The 18,901-nt window shown below is 38.9% G+C and overlaps 2 protein-coding genes across 2 annotated transcripts in view; both read right to left on the reverse strand.

The window, feature by feature from the left end:
- Positions 1-1,747: 1,747 nt before the first annotated feature.
- Positions 1,748-8,180, reverse strand: kics2 (KICSTOR subunit 2). Its single transcript, XM_062444125.1, has 3 exons — positions 7,623-8,180; positions 4,799-5,087; positions 1,748-3,793 (listed from the first exon to the last, which is right to left on the reverse strand). Exons 1-3 carry the CDS (start codon positions 7,852-7,854, stop codon positions 2,977-2,979), a joined length of 1,338 nt encoding a protein of 445 aa, XP_062300109.1. The 5' UTR covers positions 7,855-8,180; the 3' UTR covers positions 1,748-2,976.
- Positions 8,181-11,072: 2,892 nt separating this feature from the next.
- The window catches only part of LOC134004336 (NACHT, LRR and PYD domains-containing protein 12-like), a gene marked incomplete at its 3' end in the record, with an annotated part of 79,114 nt that continues 71,285 nt past the window's right edge, over positions 11,073-18,901 (reverse strand). The window contains 5 exon segments of the mRNA XM_062443567.1: positions 11,073-11,114; positions 11,116-11,299; positions 12,242-12,415; positions 13,481-13,654; positions 14,643-14,813. Coding sequence (XP_062299551.1) covers positions 11,073-11,114; positions 11,116-11,299; positions 12,242-12,415; positions 13,481-13,654; positions 14,643-14,813 — 745 coding nt within the window.

Genomic DNA, 18,901 nt, shown 5'->3' on the forward strand with positions numbered 1-18,901 from the left:
CTCACGTTATTTAACCAATGTCCAGCTATTTAATGAATGTTTCCAGTATATAACGACTGTTCAGCCATCTATTGAATGTTCAGCGAGCTGCTGAGGCGGCTCGCTAAACTTTTTAACAGCCTTCTTGTGTTTTTATCGAAGGGAAACCCCCCCCACGCCCAGACCGGAGCTTCAAACAGGGTGAGATGGTTGAGAGGTGGAGGGAGTTAAGAGCTTGGACAGAACTTTTTCTGGGATGGGGTGGGTGTATGATTTCTTTCTCGTTTGTGTGCAAGAAATATGTGTGTGTGTGTGTGTGTGTGTGTGTGTCCTGCTTGCCTGCCCTTGTTCTGCTCCCTTGTAAAGTGCAGAAGCACTAGAATAGTGATAGATGATAGATAATTCATGCCTGCCTTGAGTGCCAGAACACGCAAGAGCAAGTTGGGGAAAATGGTGCAGCGAGTGCAAAAAGCATGCCACTTTTCTGTATGTATGTATGTGTGTGTGTGTGTTTGTATGTGTGTGTCTGTGTCAAAATAATGGTTTACCTGCTTGTTACACTGAAGTCACTAGTTAACCTTAAATTCACAGGAAGCTAACAGGGTGGGGCTCTGTGTGTAAATGCCCAAAAAAAACAAAAAGAAAACACTTGAACAGCACACTGAATGTGGCCTCCAACCAGGCTGGTAACTGATGTGGTGAGTGTGGTGATTTAACATGAGATATGAAGTGTTGAGATGGGTTATGGATGTGTGTGTGTGGTTGTGTGTGTGTGTGTAAATGTGAAAGTGCCTTTTTTTTTAATCCTTGTCTTTTTTGGGGAGAAAGTTGTGAATCCACTCACGCATGTCCTGAACGAAGAGCAGCAGCACTCCGAATGAAATAATCATAAAGTGTTTAGTAGATTATTATGAATTATGAATTCTAGCATTAACCCATTGTGACATTGCACTTTGATGTATAGGACTGTGTACTTGGCATGTAGCATCATAACATGTTGGTGCATTTTAACTCAAAAAGGGAGGTTTCTTTGAATGTGTTTGATAAATAAAGGAAAATGGTTTTTGTCCGTTAAGTGTTGCTGTATTTGAAAAACTGAGCTTCCTCAAGATGAGCTCATATAGCCAAATGGATTGTATCAATGTGTTGTATTTATATTATAAATAAACCTGAATAAATTAGCATTCAAGCCAATAACTGATCGAGCCATTCTTTAAAATCAAATGCTGCTGTTTTCCAACTTTTTTTCTGTCTGTAAATACTGATGTTAAAATCTCTGATGTCACTGCTTCTAAACGACGTCAAACATACCTTTAATCTCTTGTTAACCCTTCCATACTGTTTATATTCTACACCCTCACAGTCCTGGTATAAGAATCTCCTCATATAAAGTGTCTCTACCAAATGTTGAACCACAGATGTGTTTAAAAGCATCAATAGTCGATCTGACTGATCAATAAATGTGATTAAACCTTGATTCGTGTGTCAGAGAGCAGAGAGAGTGTATTTTTTAGCTTTTACACCACTAAACATCTCCTATCACACAATATCATGTCCTATTTTACCTCAGACATGAAAATATAACATAGCAATAATGATGGAAATGTCTCTTTTTGGTAGTTTTGAGTCTCTTTATTCATTCCATCTCATAGTTACTATGGCAACTAGTTGTTTTTAGTCATTGTTTTATCTCTTTTTGGTAGCAATTAGGTTTCTTTAGTCAATTGAAGTCTCTTTTTAGCCATTTGTATGTCTCTTTTTTGTATGTTTTAGGTTTCTTTAGTCAATTTATGTCTCTTTTAGTCATTTTTGCATCTTTTTTTGGTGGTTAAATGTCATTTTATTGAAAGTGTATTTTGTATTTTTGGAGAAAAACAGTTACTATCAAACAATATCATGTCCTATTTTACCTAAGACATGAAAATATAACATAGAAATAATGATTGAAAGAAATCCTCATAACTACTATCTTATTAAAAACTATTAACTATTCATTTCACTAAAACACATGTTAATAGATACGGAGATAATTTGACCCAGAACAGCCTCAGTGGACAAACATTTGTAGCACCAATCAAAAATATAACATTTTGTGCATTTTGAGCCACTTTAGGAAAAGTCATCAAAATTAAGAGTAAAAGACATTTGGTGTGTTTTTACAAGCTGTCAAATGTCAAAACAGAACAAATTTGACCAGACCAGTATTTAAGGGTTAATGATTGGCAACAAAAAAAACACTGATAACACTGGACTATAAACAACAGAGAAAATAAATCGGGTTAGTGCAAATATTTTAAGAAAAGATAGATTTGAAATTCTCTGATTCAAGCTTCTCAAATCTGAATATATGTTGGTTTCTTTACTCCTCTGTGAGAATTTAATATTGTTTTGCTTGTAGAATGTGAGCTGGGAAAAAACAAGACATTTCATATTGCATCTTGGGCATTTTCACCATTTTCTGACATTTTAAATACCAAATTAATTGACTACTCCATAATGAAAATAATCATTAGTTGCAGCTCTACATGTCAGGACATTTATATTTTGAGGAACTGAAACCATGTGTGCAATCATCTCAAACCTTTATTTAAAGAGTATCAAACACAGGCATTAAAAATAAAAAGTAAACATGTTAAAACATTAATTGATGCAACATAATTAAAATCCTTTATATAAATGAAACAAAGGCAGCGCATCTATTCCTCACAGGGTGGAGGAGTGTGTTATACTATCGTTGGCTAAGAATCAACAAATAAAATAAATTCACAGTCATTTGTTTCGAGGGTGTGCGTGTCTTTGGTCTGGAACATTTTTTTTTTTTTTTGGATAAATTAGATTCAAAGCAACATAAAGGTCTGCTGAATCAACCAGAAGTTGGACCACAGAAGAAAACATATTTCACAGTAAAGATGTTAAGATTTAAACATCTTCCTGTCAGAAATGATCTGAGCAAAGAGGTTTCGTATTAGTCGAGTTTCCTCAGTATTTGTTTGCAGTTCAGCCTTTTGATCCAGGTTTGAGGGTGCTGAAGGGTTTGGAGTTTCTCAGCGAGCCCGAGATCTCCTGCAGGAAGGCGGCGATGTGCAAATCCTTCTCCGACTTCCTGCCGTCAAATATGACCACCAGGGTGAAGTGTGGCTCGGGGCGCGTCAGGTAGTAGGTGCTCTGGACTTTATCGTCGTAGAAGTGCACCACCTTGTCCAGAGTGTTGAGCTCGGCGGCGCGGTCTCCCATCATCATGATGACATTGGGCCAGTGCGTGAGCGGCCGCTCCCCTGACGGCAGCGACACCACGGCGGGGAACTGCTCCACGCCCTTCGGTGCTTCTCTGTAGGAGTGCGGGTGGTGGTATCCGTGGCCCTGGAAGCTTTCCGAGCCACGGTTATCAAACACCAGAGACACGTTGCTGGCGTCGTGTTTGCGGATGAAGGAGCAGATCTTGCCGTGGTAGTCCGGCGCGGTGCGGGCGGTCAGCGCTCTCATGTCGGCCGGGGCGGTCTGGCGGCTCAGGGCTTCGTGGAAGTAGAAGCTGAACTTGGCCAGCAGCACCGCCTGGAAGCGCTGCAGCCACAGGTACAGGTGAGGAGGCTGCACGGCCTTCTGGGACTGACCGAACAGATTCTTGCGGGTCTCTTTCTGCCGCTGGAACAGCTGACCCCAGGCGGTGAGCTTGGAGTTGGCACCGTGCAGGCTGAGCAGAGCTGGCAGGAAATGCCACTCGGACACCTGAGCCTGGCAGCGCAGTAACTGGGTCACCACATCCACCTCGGTCTGGAAGCTCTCCTCCACGCGGCCCAGGATGGGGTGGTGGAATCTGAAAGGAGGGAGGAGGAGGACGTTAGTAAATAAACACAAGCAAGCACATTAAAATACAGAGGCTGACCTAATTTGTAGTGACCTAAAAGAAGCTGAGAGTGTATTTGCATCTAAAAGCATCAGGCTGCAACACACTCTGTATTTCAGGGTCTGCTGCAGAGGGCATCACCTTCACCCTTCAGTGCACGGTCAAACTAGTGATGTGTGGCTTGTCAGACCGCAACCTGCTGCAGTTCAGTCAACAGTTCAGCCGTGCAGTCTGTGTTCCCGCTACAGTACGCAGGACACGAATTTGCTGACATGTCTCCGGGGAAAAAGGTGGAATTCTGCGTTTGCTTGGATTAAGCAGAAAGTTTTCCTCCAACCAACCCCAATATGTCATTCTCTCCTTTACAATCTTTTTTTTTTTTATCCCACTAATACCTTTGTGCTTATTATAATTCAGGCCAAACCAGGTATCAGTGGTGCAAGAAGCATGCAGACATCATATTTAAGACAAAGGAGCGACACTAAATTGTAAAAGTCTATGATCTCCCTTATAAATCATGTCAGTATCCATGAAAATAGTTGAACTTAGATTTTGGTGCTTAATGGGAACACTTACCCTAACAGCTGATCTTAGATCTTAGGAAGGAAGGAAGGAAGGTAGGAAGGAAAGAAGGAAGGAAGGAAGGAAGGAAGGACAGATGGAGGGAACATTTACCCTAACAGCTGAATACATTGGTTAGAAAATTAGAAAAGTCATCAAATGTAATAAGTTACATTACTTTGATGAAGTCATTGAAATAGTTACATTACTTATTACATTTTAAACAGAGTAACTAGTAATCTGTAAGGATTATATTTCCAAAGTAACCTTCCTAACCTTGCTCATTAAGGGGTAAAATTAAGTTAAAAAGTACAATATTTCCCTCTGAAACAGAAAATGACATACAGAGTACCTAAACACATAATTACAGTACTTGAGTAAATGTATGTTGTCACTCTTTAAACAGATACACACTTGGAGCTGTATTTGTGCAGGACGGCCTCCAGCGTTGTCACCAGTTCGTCTGAGTTGATGCTCTTCTGGCTTCCCAGCGAGTGCATCTTCTCGTACAGGTCGGCCATCTCCATGCGGGCCTGCGTGAAGTGGCAGAGCTGCTCTGACAGGTGCGACAGCAGGTCCTCCAGGTAGGAGGCGGAGCCCGGCTGGCTGTGGCGCCCCATCGTCACCACTTTCCTCAGCTCGTTGTACAGGGAGGTGTAGATGGTTCGGATGGAGTCCTTCCGGCTGAAGAAAGACTGACCGCCTGCAGAGAGAGAGAGAGAGAGAGAGAGAGAGAGAGAGAGAGAGAGAGAGAGAGAGAGAGAGAGAGAGAGAGAAAGAAGAGAGAAAGAGAGAGAGAGAGAGAGAGAGAGAGAGAGAGAGAGAGAGAGAGAGAGAGAGAGAGAGAGAAAGGTCCACAGATGCTTAAATATGAATCATTCAGTCACACTCCAATGGATAGAAAAGGTTGGATGTGCAACAGCGCCATCTGGTGATGGAAATATGTAGAACCTCACACATGATCAAACTAAGGTGATAAGACTATTAGGGCCTGATTTACTAAGATCCCAAATAAAGGTACTAAATAGCGTGCACAGTGCAATAGATTGTGCATTTTGCAGGTGATCTACTGAGAATATCTGCTTAATGAAAACAGGTGCGACAGGTGCAGACAGCAGTATTTAAATGAGGTTTTGTGTCTTAATGGAGAGTTTGGACGAGCAGAAAGCTGCAAGAACAAAATGAAATGTGATCAGGTTCTAGTGGAAGAGGTTAACTAATATATTGAGTTATAACAAAAAACTAATATTATCAGACAAACCCACATATGGGAGAGTATTAGTGACAAAGTCAATGCTGTTAGTAAAACCACAAATATTCCACTTAAAAATATTAACACAGGTGGAAAAAATCCGTCCTATGTGTATTCTGTCATTGTGCCTCCGTCTCCTCGTCTCCATAGTAACAGCAGGTTAATACCTGTCCTTCAAAGGTATTATTTATAGACGCAGTTACCGTCAGAAATAATACCTTCAGGTTTGGTAAATCACAATGCGTGTGCTAAATAACATATTCGCATTTTCTCCTCCCTGTATTTTGCACACTGGGGTTGAAACGTCTCATATTACATTCATTACGGTAAACTACTAATATTACATATTCATTATTAACGTACTAAATGGACAGCGTGTATTATCTTGCACATTTGAAAGATGCAAACCTCAGTGCGCTGCGTTAGTAAATCAGCTTGCATATTTTTTGCAGGTGATGTCAAGTTTGCTCACGTTTTTACACACGCAGACCTTTAATAAATCAGGCCCTTAATGTTTAAATTTGCCTGTTATTTCCACATTAATGTAACTATTGTCACAAAATAACAATATCATGTGATGGACTGTAAGACAATGTTTTAGAGATATTTTAGGGGATAAAAAATTGTATTAATCTTTGTGCTTTTGGCCCTCATTGACCGTTTAAAGGACCCTTTAAAAGGGGAATAATGTCTAATTTCAGTCATTTCAGATGAGTGTAGTATTCCCACGTCTTAAAGCTCCGTTAAAGGACGGATTCACAATTTTTCAAGTCTGTCTTAAAACTTTTATATTCTTATATGATCTAATATTAATGAAGACCTGAGGGCCGCAGAGAGTGTTGATATTCTTAAAAGCTAACTTGATACCTACCTTTTTAATCTGGCTTTAAATTCAACTTTAATTTAATTTATTCAGCTGTCATTTTATGTTTAAACCTGTTTTACTACTTGGACTATCCTTTATATTCTATTTCCTGATTGTTTTCCATCTTTTATGTCTGGTTTTTACTTCATCACATTTCCTCTTCAGTTGTTTTATTATTTTATTTTCTTCTTATCTTTGTTTTCCTTTTAAAAACCTGCCTCACATTTCTAGTTTCACCCAATTTATTTTTATTATTTTTTTATTTTGTTTCTTTAATCTCATGAGTTATGACAGCGTTTCAACCCTTGTTTATAGTTATTGATAATTATTAAATTCTAAGTGAAGTTTACTGTTTCTGTGTTTCCTGATGTCACTTAATACGTACAATAAGGTTTATTCTTAAACTGTAAAATAAGTCTTCATTAGATATATTTGTCACAAGTGATAACCACATTCGATGGATCATTGTAAAAATAAAAATAAAAAGTGTATTCATGTTTATATTCTCTAAGTATATATCGGCTGCTATATATCGATATCAGAGTTGTTTTACTCCATTATATATAATATCGTCATCGGCCCAAAAAATCCAGCATTGGTCGGCTCTAATATCTTTATACAGTACGGTGCAAAAGTCTTAGGCCACCACCACCATCATACAAACAGAAAATACAGGATATATGTACACAAAATGTAACATTAATTACTAAATAATATTATTAATTAAGGCCCCATTCCATTTAGGTTTAAGAGAACAAGGCTCCTGCTATTGTTCAAGTGTAAAATGAGGGCTAATTACCCATCTTCTGTCTTTAATGTTAATGGTTATAATCTGGATGAATTACCCATCTTCTGTCTTTAATGTTAATAGTTATAATCTGGACCAATTACCCATCTTCTGTCTTTAATGTTAAAGGTTATAATCTGGATGAATTACCCATCTTCTATTTTTAATGTTAATAGTTATAATCTGGACTAATTACCCATCTTCTGTCTTTAATGTTAATAGTTATAATCTGGACCAATTACCCATTTTCTGTCTTTAATGTTAATGGTTATAATATGGACCAATTAACCATCTTCTGTCTTTAATTTTAATGGTTATAATCTGGATGAATTACCCATCTTCTGTCCCAGGAAGGTCATGTTATGGTAGGCTTTCTCTGCTGCAGCCAGGTGAGCCAGTGCAGCCAGCAGTGCAGCCCAGATGGCTCCTGCACTCCGGCTGTTGTCCTTCTCCTTCTCCACATAGTCCTTGGCCCGGTCGAAAGAAAACATGCCGAGCTGCGTGAAGAAGCTCTCCAGGATGGCTCTCTCCCTGGGAACCGGCCGCAGCTCCTCCACCTCCGTCATGGCTCTCTCAGCAGCTGGACATCATTTCGAAATGTATCTCTAAATAAGTGTGTGTGTGCAAATGTGTTAAAATGATGTGCTTAAAAAGTGCATGTATCCTGCTGTCTAGCCGCCTGATGCCATATTGGCTCTACTGGATGTAAACAGTATGGAAAGCCAAGAGGGCCAAAATTCATTCAACAATCGACTATTACGTAGTCAATAGTTAACAAAAACCTCCAGGAAGACTACCGGGCCGTGTGCCTGTCTCTACCCGGCTCTCGGGGCTCCAAACCCGGCCTCTGCAGTATGAAATCCTTGGTGCGGTCCTGGAGGATTTTTATTCACTCGGCTCTCTCTTTGTGGATAAAAATTGTGCTGTGTTCTTCCTGTTTCCTCTGTGTTCAACACCGATTTAAGTGTGTGTTGGAGGCAACAGCGACTGCTAGTGGACTGGAAGACGGATTATTTATTACAGACAAACCTTAAAGCAGGGGGGGTCAAACATGCATTATGCACTTTATTCAGCTGCTGCTGCTGCTGCTGCTGCTGCTTTCCCTCAGCATGTGCCTTAGTACTGTTTTTCTATGTTCTATTTATTTTACTCTTACTTGGATTTTATTTATCTTATTTATGCACTTGTTTTTATCCTCATTTGAAAATGTATTCATAAATTCACAGTCAGACTCTGACATCTAGTGGACGGTCAGCTGTACTGCAGCCAGAGACAGAAAGTACTATGGGGCTTCTTGGCAACACTGTATTCACTGATGGTGAAATCTAACATCCACAGAAATCCAAAACTAACAACACATATTCAATCAAATATGGCTCATTTATACACAAACAAAGAAAATAACAAATGTAAAAATTGATGTTATAAATGAATCTGAATCTCGACACAGGATTAAAACACTGCAAGTTCATTTATTTCCACAGATGTTTCTGCTGTTAAAATGTTGTCTTTTTTAAACCAAGAACAAAGAAGAGAAATGTATAAAACTTCTTAAAACCATTGTTACAGAGATAAAAAAAAAAGTATAACGACGAAGAAAATAAACCATATGACATAAAACCAACAAAAATACAAAACATACATTTTAATAAAACTGATGCTGCTTTTAAGAAAGTTTTTTAAAGATATTTTTGAATTGCTCATCTTGCCAACCCTTATTTGTCTCTGACCCTCATGTCATGGACTTTTGTTTCACTGAAGGTAAATGTGGTGCCCTATACAGTCAATATGAAGTGATTTGGGACATTTTGGACTCACCACCAGCACAGCCAGAAAAATAGACATAAGACTAACATACAAAATTTCTTAAAACCAATGTTACAGAGATAATAAAATAAAGAATAATAAAGAAAAAAAATAAACCAATGACATAAAACCAACAAAAATACAAAATGTACATTTTAACAAACTTGATGTTTTTAAAGATATTTTTGAATTGCTCATCTTGCCAACCCTTATTTGTCTCTGACCCTCATGTCATGGACTTTTGTTTCACTGAGGGTAAATGTGGTGCACTATACAGTCAATATGAAGTGATTTGGGACATTTTGAACTCACCGCCAGCACAGCCAGAAAAATAGACATAAGATTCAAATTTATGATGTACAGCATGTCAAACTAAAATAATTAGTGGATCAGTGAATATAAAAGTTAGTTTAAAAAAGTGATTTAGTTTGATTTCAGTTTGTAAATATCATCTTATATTGAATTTTAGCATCATAGTTTCATTACTTAACCTTGGTAAGTTACCTGCTTATAAACATAATGGATACACACATAATATACCAAATTAAAACTGTTTAATATTTCCAGCTGAGACTGTGAGAAAACTACAACATGTCTTCATTATTTCTACTTTGCTGCTCTGACTGTGGTAAAACAGCGACGTCTCACTCTCTCCTAGCAGTAATCCTTCTCCTGCTGAAAGTCACAGTCAGTTCTCTTCTGCTTCATTCATTAGTTTTAGTCCTCGTTAACTCTGAGTGTGATTCTGAGACGCTTGATGAATATGAGCCCAGGCTCAGAGTCTGACTTATAACACATGTTTGTTTTTTTATTTTTTCTGCATCAAACAGCTCATGTATAACACATCTGTAAAATGCGGACTTCAGCTAAATCCAGAGATAACTGTTCAGTTTGTAGTCAGTTAAGAGACTTAAGTGAAGACGACAAAAAGCCAGATCCAGACTCCAGATGGATCATCAGGATCCAGCTCATCCTCTCTCAACACTCCTGGATGTTCACTCACACTCTGACGGAGATCAATGCCAATCCTCCCATCTGATGAAAGAAGAAGAAAACAACAGAGGTGATAAATGAGTGTTTAGTGAGACTCACTTTATCAGCTGTCAGTCAGTGATGCAGCACATCCAGTATAAAGAGCAGCAGGGACTTCAGTCCTGTTCAGACCAGAAGTGGAACAGCTGTGCAGCGTAGCTTGCTTCCTTTCAGCTCTCATGTTAACGTGTTGGAGTGAACACACTGAGCTCCAAGCTCACACACCTGCACACACTTTTACTATTAAGTCTGTTTCCTCTGCAGATTTCACTGAAGTACACAGAGGAAATAAAGTGCTGAGAGTCATCAACACATCATTACTGCAGAAACAGAGACATTCACTCATCAGTTTACTGATGGATTTACTGCTGATACATGTCAACTCTTATCAAAATTTAAAGCTAAAGGGTTTGAAGATCATCACATGACAATCAGTCACAGCCCTCAGATAAACAGCTGCTGTGAATCCTAGACTTCAGCAGAGGTTCTGGTCTGTATAAAGACCACATGGTTACTAAACGTAATGATGCTTCTGTGAAATCAGAGCCAGTGATTTGCAGGCTGCAGTCAGACTGATATTAGAGCTCTGACAAAGATGAACTGATCGTTCTTTAGTGTTGACACTTTGAGATCAGATTTGATGGTGTGACAGTTTGATGATGGGGACCACTGTCTCTATACATCTTGTAAGGCTGTCAGCTGTAATCCAGCTTTATTTCCTGCAGACATCAACACAACAACAACAGTCGTCTTCACATCAACTCAAACACATGATCACATGCTTCTGGCTAATCTGATTGGCTGACTGTTCTCTCTCTCTCTGTCTTTCTGTCCAATCCTGAAGCCTGTCACCATTCTCCTCTCACAGCTTCACTGAGGAAAGCAGCACTGAGAAGGTTGGAGGTTCACCAGGAAATACTGGATCTTTGCTTTGATACTGACTGTGTTTAATATAAAACTGCTGAAACCAGCACAGACTGACTTCATCTCTCTACTGACCTCAGAGTCTCCAGTCTACAGTCTGGACTTTCCTTTAATTCACACAGAAGTTTCACGTCTGAATCCTTCGGGTTGTTCCATCTCAGATCCAGCTCTGTCAGATGGGAGGGGTTGGACTTAAGAGCTGAGACCAGAGAAGCACAGCTGATCTCTGACAAACTACAGTCATCCAATCTGAATAAAGAATACATTATGTAGATTAAAATCCATTTATAATCCAATCAAATGTGTTCAGGTTTTAAATGTGTAGTCCAACATTACTATGTCCTCATCAATGAGCTTTGTCATTTTGTGTGTGTGTGTGTGTGTGTGTAACTCAAGTTTGTTGTTGTTGTTTCCTTCCTGTCCGGTTAATGTGATACACACTATGCACACTAGTCCGCAATATTATTTTTCCTGAAGTGTGTCCATGAAAGACAAGTTATATTAAATGATGATTGTTGATTACTGAATGTTTGTCATCACAACCAATTTATTTACCATTGAGTGTATTTATTATGCCAGCACATTATCCCACATCAGCGCTATGAATAGCAACATACTTATTGCTGCTTCAACCAGTGTTAATTATAAAGCGTAGAGCAGCTGCTACAGTGTGTGTGTGTGTGTGTGTGTGTGTGTGTGTGTGTGTGTGTGTGTGTGTGTGTGTGTGTGTGTGTGTGTGTGTGTGTGTGTGTGTGTGTGTGTGTGTAATCAGCAAGTAAAAAGAAACAAAAGGGCAGGAATGGAGGGCGTTTGCATTCAGATAGGAACCAGGGCCATTTTAGTAAAGGGGGAAGGAGGTTCTCAGACAGTCAGATGTCAATGTTAACTTAAAACAGGAGGAGGTACTGTAGCAAACGGTAAAATCATCAGGGGCAAGACTGTATTTCTTCTTCACTCTTTACCAAAAATTATAAAAATTAATTGACCTTAACAACTAACAGTGGACATTTTCTACAGTTTCTTTAAGAATCAGCCATCTTTTATAACTACAGACTAGACTTTGTACAGTAAAACATTAAACATGGTAAAAAGAAAATGAAGTTCATGGATGTAAGTTATGTATGTACATAAATTAAGTTCAGTTGTTAAACATTAAGATCAACAATAGTAACAGACAGTCAGTGAACTTACCTCAGAGTCTTCAGTCTGCAGTCTGGACTCTTCAGAAAATCACACACCAGCTTCAGTCCTGAGTCCAGAAGGTTGTTGTGACTTAGATCCAGCTCTGTCAGATGGGAGGGTTTGGACTTCAGAGCTGAGACCAGAGAAGCACAGCTGATCTTTGACAAACTGCAAGACCTCAATCTGAATAAAGAATAAATGATGTAGATTAAAACCCATTTATAATCCAATCAGATGTTACCCTAAAACAAACATTGTAAGCAGACTACTTTATTACCATAGACCAATTATTCAAACAGCATACATTTTGTAGAGGAATGATTCTGTCTCAAACTTTCTGATCCATATAAGCACTTGATCACTGTATCTTGGAATAAAAAATAACTTCAAAACAACATTGGCACACTGTTATTTCTTCAGTTATAAATGCTAAGTTTTTCACTAAAAGGGATCACTCCAAAAATCATGAAAAGTGACCAGGAATAAAATGGGGATTTACTGAAAGAGATTTTTCAGTAAAGGTCCCTCACAGTTCTTCCATCTCATGTTTCTGAACATGGACGTGACAAAATTGAATTGAGCGTGACACTTGAACCGTCTTTTGGGAGTCTGTTTCCGTCTGTCAGATATTCTTTGACACATACTGTAGCTACATGAAGCTTGACAGTTAACCTGCCACAGAGCAGGTTAGTCCTGAGGTATGAGTTGCCATGGTTACTGAGCAGGGAGTCCTATAAGCCACAGTAATGCAACAAAACTCTCACTTAAATCAACAAGCTTGTCAAAATAAAGCCAGCTTTTCCTTTATCCAGCTTGATTTGATCCCCTTTTGGTAACTGTAAATCCTTGTGTATGTAGCAGGTCAATAATCAGATTTCTCCACTAAACCTGACCTTACACTAGAAGTATTGCTCACTGATTTGAACTGTATGAGTGAGAGAAGACGCTGGTTTCTGACTTGTTGTTTTGTGTTGTTGGTGTGAATGTTTGTGTCGGAACAGACTGACAGCACAGTAAGAGGACAGAAAGAGCAACATATTAAACTTTAACAAAATATTTCAATGTTCAGTGATGGTTTCTTTAAGAATCAGTCATCTTTTATAACTACAGACTAAACTTTGTACAGTAAAAAGTTAAATATGGATAAAAGAAAATGACGTTCATGGATGTAAGTTATGTATCTACATTAATTAGGTTTAGTTGTTAAACATTAAGTCAACAATAGTAACAGACAGTCAGTGAACTGACCTCAGAGTCTTCAGTCTACAGTCTGGACTCTTCAAAAGATCACACAGCTGCTTCAGTCCTGAGTCCTGAAGGTCATTTCTACTCAGATGCAGCTCTGTCAGATGGGAGGGGTTGGACTTCAGAGCTGAGACCAGAGAAGCACAGCTGATCTCTGACAACCTGCAGAGCTCCAGTCTGAATAAAGAATAAATGTTAAATCCATTTATAATCCAATCAGGTTTTAAATGTGTAGTTCAACATTACTATGTCCTCATCAATGAGCTTTTCTCTAAAATGAGCAGAGTGACTTTGTCATTGTATTTGTAGATCATCATAATGTCAGTTTTCTGCAGACATCATCCAAATGACACCACAACATTCAGACACATCTTCATGTCAGCACTGAGTCAGCCTTTACAGAGAGATTTCAGCTCTGTGATGCAGCGCAGTCCGCTAGCAGGAGGCTAATGGATAACAGCACCGACACGGTGAGAGCCTCATACCGCATCTCTAGTTTGGTGGTGAAATCTACAGCTTCCTGTTAGGAAGCTCTCCTGCTGCACATCATGTTAATCTGACAGCTTGTCACTACTTTTTAACACCTGTTCTTGTTTATTTATGGAGTTGTTTGTGTTCTAATGTAATTTTACGTGAGTCTTTCCGTGGTACATGTTTTTATGTTGTTTGTGAGCCCCTATCCTAAGACACATTTTGGTCATTATGTGATAGACAATAATGTTTATTCAATCTTGAGCACTGTTCAGTAACTTGTAAAAAATAAATGTGTTAAGATCATGGATCGTGATCCTGTTGTGTGGAAGTCTGTGTATCTGTGTGTGTGTGTGTGTGTGTGTGTGTGTGTGTGTGTGTGTGTGTGTGTGTGTGTGTGTGTGTGTGTGTGCGTGCGTGCGTGCGTGCGTGATGATTTTGCTGATGTGAAAAATATTTTGTCATCAAATTCAAAGACATCGACCACACTGCTGCTGAACTCAGTCAAGTCTGTAATTAAAGGATTACACAGAACAAGACTGTGGATTTTAAATTCTTGAAAATATTTAAATTCTACAGATTTGTGCTCAGATAAATCCTGAAAATGTATGAAACAAAAATGTTATACACTGGTGAAGGATTTTGAATTGAATATATAGAAAAAAACTACCAAAGCTACAGTCAGTGAACTGACCTCAGAGTCTTCAGTCTACAGTTTGGACTCTCCAGTCCAGCAGACAGATGCTTCACTGCTGAATCAGACAGCTCGTTGTCGCTCAGGTCCAGATCTGTCAGATGAGGGTTGGACTTCAGAGCTGAAGCCACAACTTCACAGTGAGTCTCTGAGAGATAACAGCCAGTAAGTCTGTAATGACACATATATTACAAAATATGTTATCATGAAAGAGGACACTTTATATTTACTTCATGCATTTGGTGAAAAAACAGTTTGACATTCATTATTTTGATTAACATTTGCTCTTCACATCAGTGGTTCTATTAATCTCCTTAAAACGTTTTTAATTATTTTTGCAACATTTTGTAGTGAATGTGTTCAGTTCAGTTCAGTTCCATGTGAGCACGTACAGTGCCCATAAAAAGTATTCACCCCCTTGAATGTATTCCTCTTTTATTGCTTGTATAAATTGAATCATGCATACAACAACTGTTGCTTTATGGGAGAGTGGCATAGAGAAAGCCACTGTTGAAGAAAACTCAGATTAAATCTCAACTACAGTTCACCCAAAGGCACGTGGGAGACTCCAAGGTCAACTGGAAAAAAGGTTATTTGGTCTGATACGACCAAAATTAAGCTTTTTGGCCATCAGACTAGACGCTATGTTTGGCGGACACCAAACACTGCACATCACCACAAACACACCCTCCCCACCGTGAAGCACAGTGGTGGCAGCATCATGCTGTGGGGATGCTTCACAGCCACAGGCCCCTGGAAGGCTTGTAAAGGTAGAGGGTAAAATTAATACGGCAAAATATAGGGAAATCCTGGAGAACAATCTGATTCAGTCTACAATGCCTACTACAATGCTGCAGCTGACAGAGGTAGGAGCTTTTATTCTGACAACAGACAAGACAGTGACATCTGCTGGTGCTGTTTTAAGTGGGTCAATGGGCTGAAGATTGTACTGCCACAATGCCAGAGGAATGGGATGAAGAATGAAGAACATCCTGCCTATCACCTGGCAATGTTAATGGAGAGCCAGGAATTGACTGTGATAAAGGTTGTGTATATTTATGTAAGCTTCAAATCTTGCTAGTTTTTGTCAGGAGAAGAGGGAACAACTTAAGTTACTTTGAGAATGGTTATAGAGGAAACCTGACCCTGTTGACTGACCTTTGACTGTTGGTATGTCCCTTCCCAAATGCTCCCAGTAAGTTCTGGTAACCTCTCCATGGTGGTGATCTTCTACTGTGCCCAAAGCACATAGGTGGAAGATTCTGCGATTGTGATTAAACTCTAGACTGAGGTTCTTCAAAACTGTGACAATGCCCGAGTGTTTTTATTTTGATTATGCATTGGAATGTTTTTATTTTGTTACATTTTAAGTTTAACCAACAAATTCAGCCCATGGGGAATCATGGTCAGTCATATATGTATCCCTGTTCTGATTGTGCCTGAAATTTCTTTATGTTTTTGTACATGTGCTCTAATCTGTATGCGAGCCTTTCTGCACAAATGGTTGGGCATAGTAGTTGGAGGGGAAACAAAAGAATTATGCCTTAAAATACCAGTTGAGCCATCCAGTGACAATAATCCACAATCATATTCCATGTCAGAATGGGCTCCAGGAAACCCATTCAACGTGAATGATTTAGATGGCTACATATCAGTGGCGGAGTGAGGCCTTGAAATCCACAGGGGATTTTTTGTCCCCACTGGTTTCCAATCTAACTGGTTTCCTTACCGAACAGCTCCAGCTGTGTTGCGCTTCCGTCAGCAGATTCGTCACAAATTCAGAAATATACAGCCAGCATATTACTGGAGATTTTTAAGTCATAGTGCTCACTTCCAGAAAAATATTCGCTGCAGTAGATGTGAACTGCGACTGGAAAATCACCAGAAATATATTGTCTACTTTTGTGAATTGGATTTGACCCGATTTTGCAAACTATTCATTCATTGGATGAGCCCTTTTCTCCCTTTCCCAGCAGGCCGTGCTCCATTCCATATTTTAAGAACAAACAAAGATAATAATATATTGCAGTTATAATTTTTAAATATACAACCATGGTAGTTGTAGAATACTAAAATAGGAGTGGATTTAAGTTGTAAAATTGGAAGTGATAAGAAAAACTGGACCACAAGAGTAACCATGACTGAGAAATGCACAGCAAGAAAGCAGTATAAATACATCATGGATTACAATTGCTTGATATGTAAAGTGTGTGGTTTTCTCAGTAGCTCACACGTATAGTGCCTTTTCGCCGGTTCATAACAGTGATGGCCGGTTTGCGGAGTATTCATGGCATAATCGGTCGGCCAATCGGAAATTGTCCCACCTCTTCCCATGGCCACCCCGCCTATGCTACATGTATGATGAGTTTGTTAATTAATAGAGATAAGATGTTGTCTTTCCATAGAAATGTATGTTTCCTTTATTTGTATTTCAATTTTACAATTTTCCCCTTTTACATTGTAATGTCATTTGTGATATTGTGTAAATATTTGGTTGAAACTTTGTGTCAAAAGGGGGGAATGTGAGGGATTTTTTGTGTGTGCCTTAACTTCGGTGAACGCCTAAGGGATTTTTGTTCATTCAGAAAAGACACCCGGTAGTAGATTTGTCTGTCTTATTTATTCAGAGGTCAGCAAGGGTTTAGCAGTGTTCATTGGTTGGGTTATGTACTTTATGACTTGTTACTTTATTACCCTCTCTTCTTCAAATTTCCACTACAGTAGGAGTTACAGTTTAAAAGCTGAAACTGTTTGTTCTTCGTGAGAACAACTGTGTGAGAAAGATTCATCACTCCATGTCTGTGATTCTTCAAAGAAACATCAACTCTTACAAATCTAGTAAGAATTTCGTCTACACACAATATAAAAAATGACGGATATCTAAGCCGATTATCGGTCTGGTCGACCCCTACTCTACACCAACAAGAGAGAAAACAGCTGAGTTTCTTTCTGTGACCAACAGAATATCAGAAAGACTTAAAAACAAGATGATGTAACACGACTTCCCTCTTTAAAATAAAAGGTTGAATTCATGAGAAATAAAAGGCAGCATTGCTCAGTTCTGTTTGTCTCATATGACCAGTAGTTTACGGAGGCTAATGTTGTTTAATGTTAGAAAACTTATAGATATTATTGTATAACTGACATTACTGAATCAGTGTGCTGATTGGCTGATCCTCCGTCCTCACTATGAAATGTCTAAGAAACCTTTAAGAAAAAAAATTATGATGAAAGTAATTTTCTCTGACTAGAGAACTCTTCTTTGGAAAATGACATGATCTTTTTTTAAACTCTTAATCATAGTGTTAAAAACAGTTTGTCTAATTTATGAGCTGCAGAACCTGCTCATGTGTTAATAACTTAACTGCATTCACTGATAACTGTAAATACTGATATAAGTTGTGATAAAATGCTGCTGTAATAAAACCTCAACCACAACTTCTAAAGTCCTTCATTTGTTTCACTGGGTTTGAATGATGCCTCGATCACCCAAAGGAAGATAAATAGAAGAAAAAAATTATACAATCAAATAATTATCTAAAATAATTAGAATATCCGTGTTCATTAATTTAACAGCTATAAACACAACTAACTGAAAAATCTACATTATTTATACTAAACATTTGAAACAGCTCAAGAACACCTGTGAATAATTTGCATATTATTTCAGCTATAAACAAGAAGAGCACTATTTTAACAATAATACAAATCTTATATTATTTATATTTGAAGAGCTAAACTACTAAGCTACACTGATTTATAATGCTAATCACATCTGGACTCACCGAGCCTTTCTGCAGTTCCTCACAGCTGGGATAAGTCTCTGTCGTCCCTCAAATGATGTTTTGTACTTCTCCAGGTCCAACTCATCCAGAACCTCCTCTGACATCTGCAGCATGTAGGCCAGAGCTGAGCACTGGATCTCAGAGAGTTTCTTCTCTGATCTCTTCTCTGACTTCAGGAACTCTTGGATCTCCTGATGTACTGAGCGGTCGTTCATCTCCATCAGACAATGGAAGATGTTGATGCTTCTGTCAGGAGAGATATCCTCACTGTTCATCTTCTTCAGGTTTTTGATGACTCTCTGGATGGTTGATGAGGCCGGCTGATGGTGTGTCCACCCCAGCAGGCCTCCTAAGAGACTCTGGTTGGACTCCAGAGAGAGGCCATGAAGGAAGCGAACAAACAGGTCCAGGTGACCATTTTTACATCTGAGAGATTTCTCCATGGCTCTCTTCAGGAAGTCATCCAGAGTTGGG

This window comes from Scomber scombrus, chromosome 22 (assembly GCF_963691925.1).
Source record: "Scomber scombrus chromosome 22, fScoSco1.1, whole genome shotgun sequence".
In the NCBI taxonomy this organism is placed as follows: Eukaryota; Metazoa; Chordata; class Actinopteri; order Scombriformes; family Scombridae; genus Scomber; species Scomber scombrus.

What these genes read in the sequence shown, in the direction of transcription:
- kics2 (XM_062444125.1), bottom strand. Translation starts at nt 7,854, where the DNA reads ATGACGGAGGTGGAGGAGCTGCGGCCGGTTCCCAGGGAGAGAGCCATC. An exon ending in CTTCCTGGGACAGAAGATGG is followed by an intron (nt 5,088 to 7,622) that starts GTAATTCATCCA and finishes CTCTCTCTGCAG; the next exon opens with GCGGTCAGTCTTTCTTCAGC. An exon ending in CTGCACAAATACAGCTCCAA is followed by an intron (nt 3,794 to 4,798) that starts GTGTGTATCTGT and finishes CCCTCCTTTCAG; the next exon opens with ATTCCACCACCCCATCCTGG.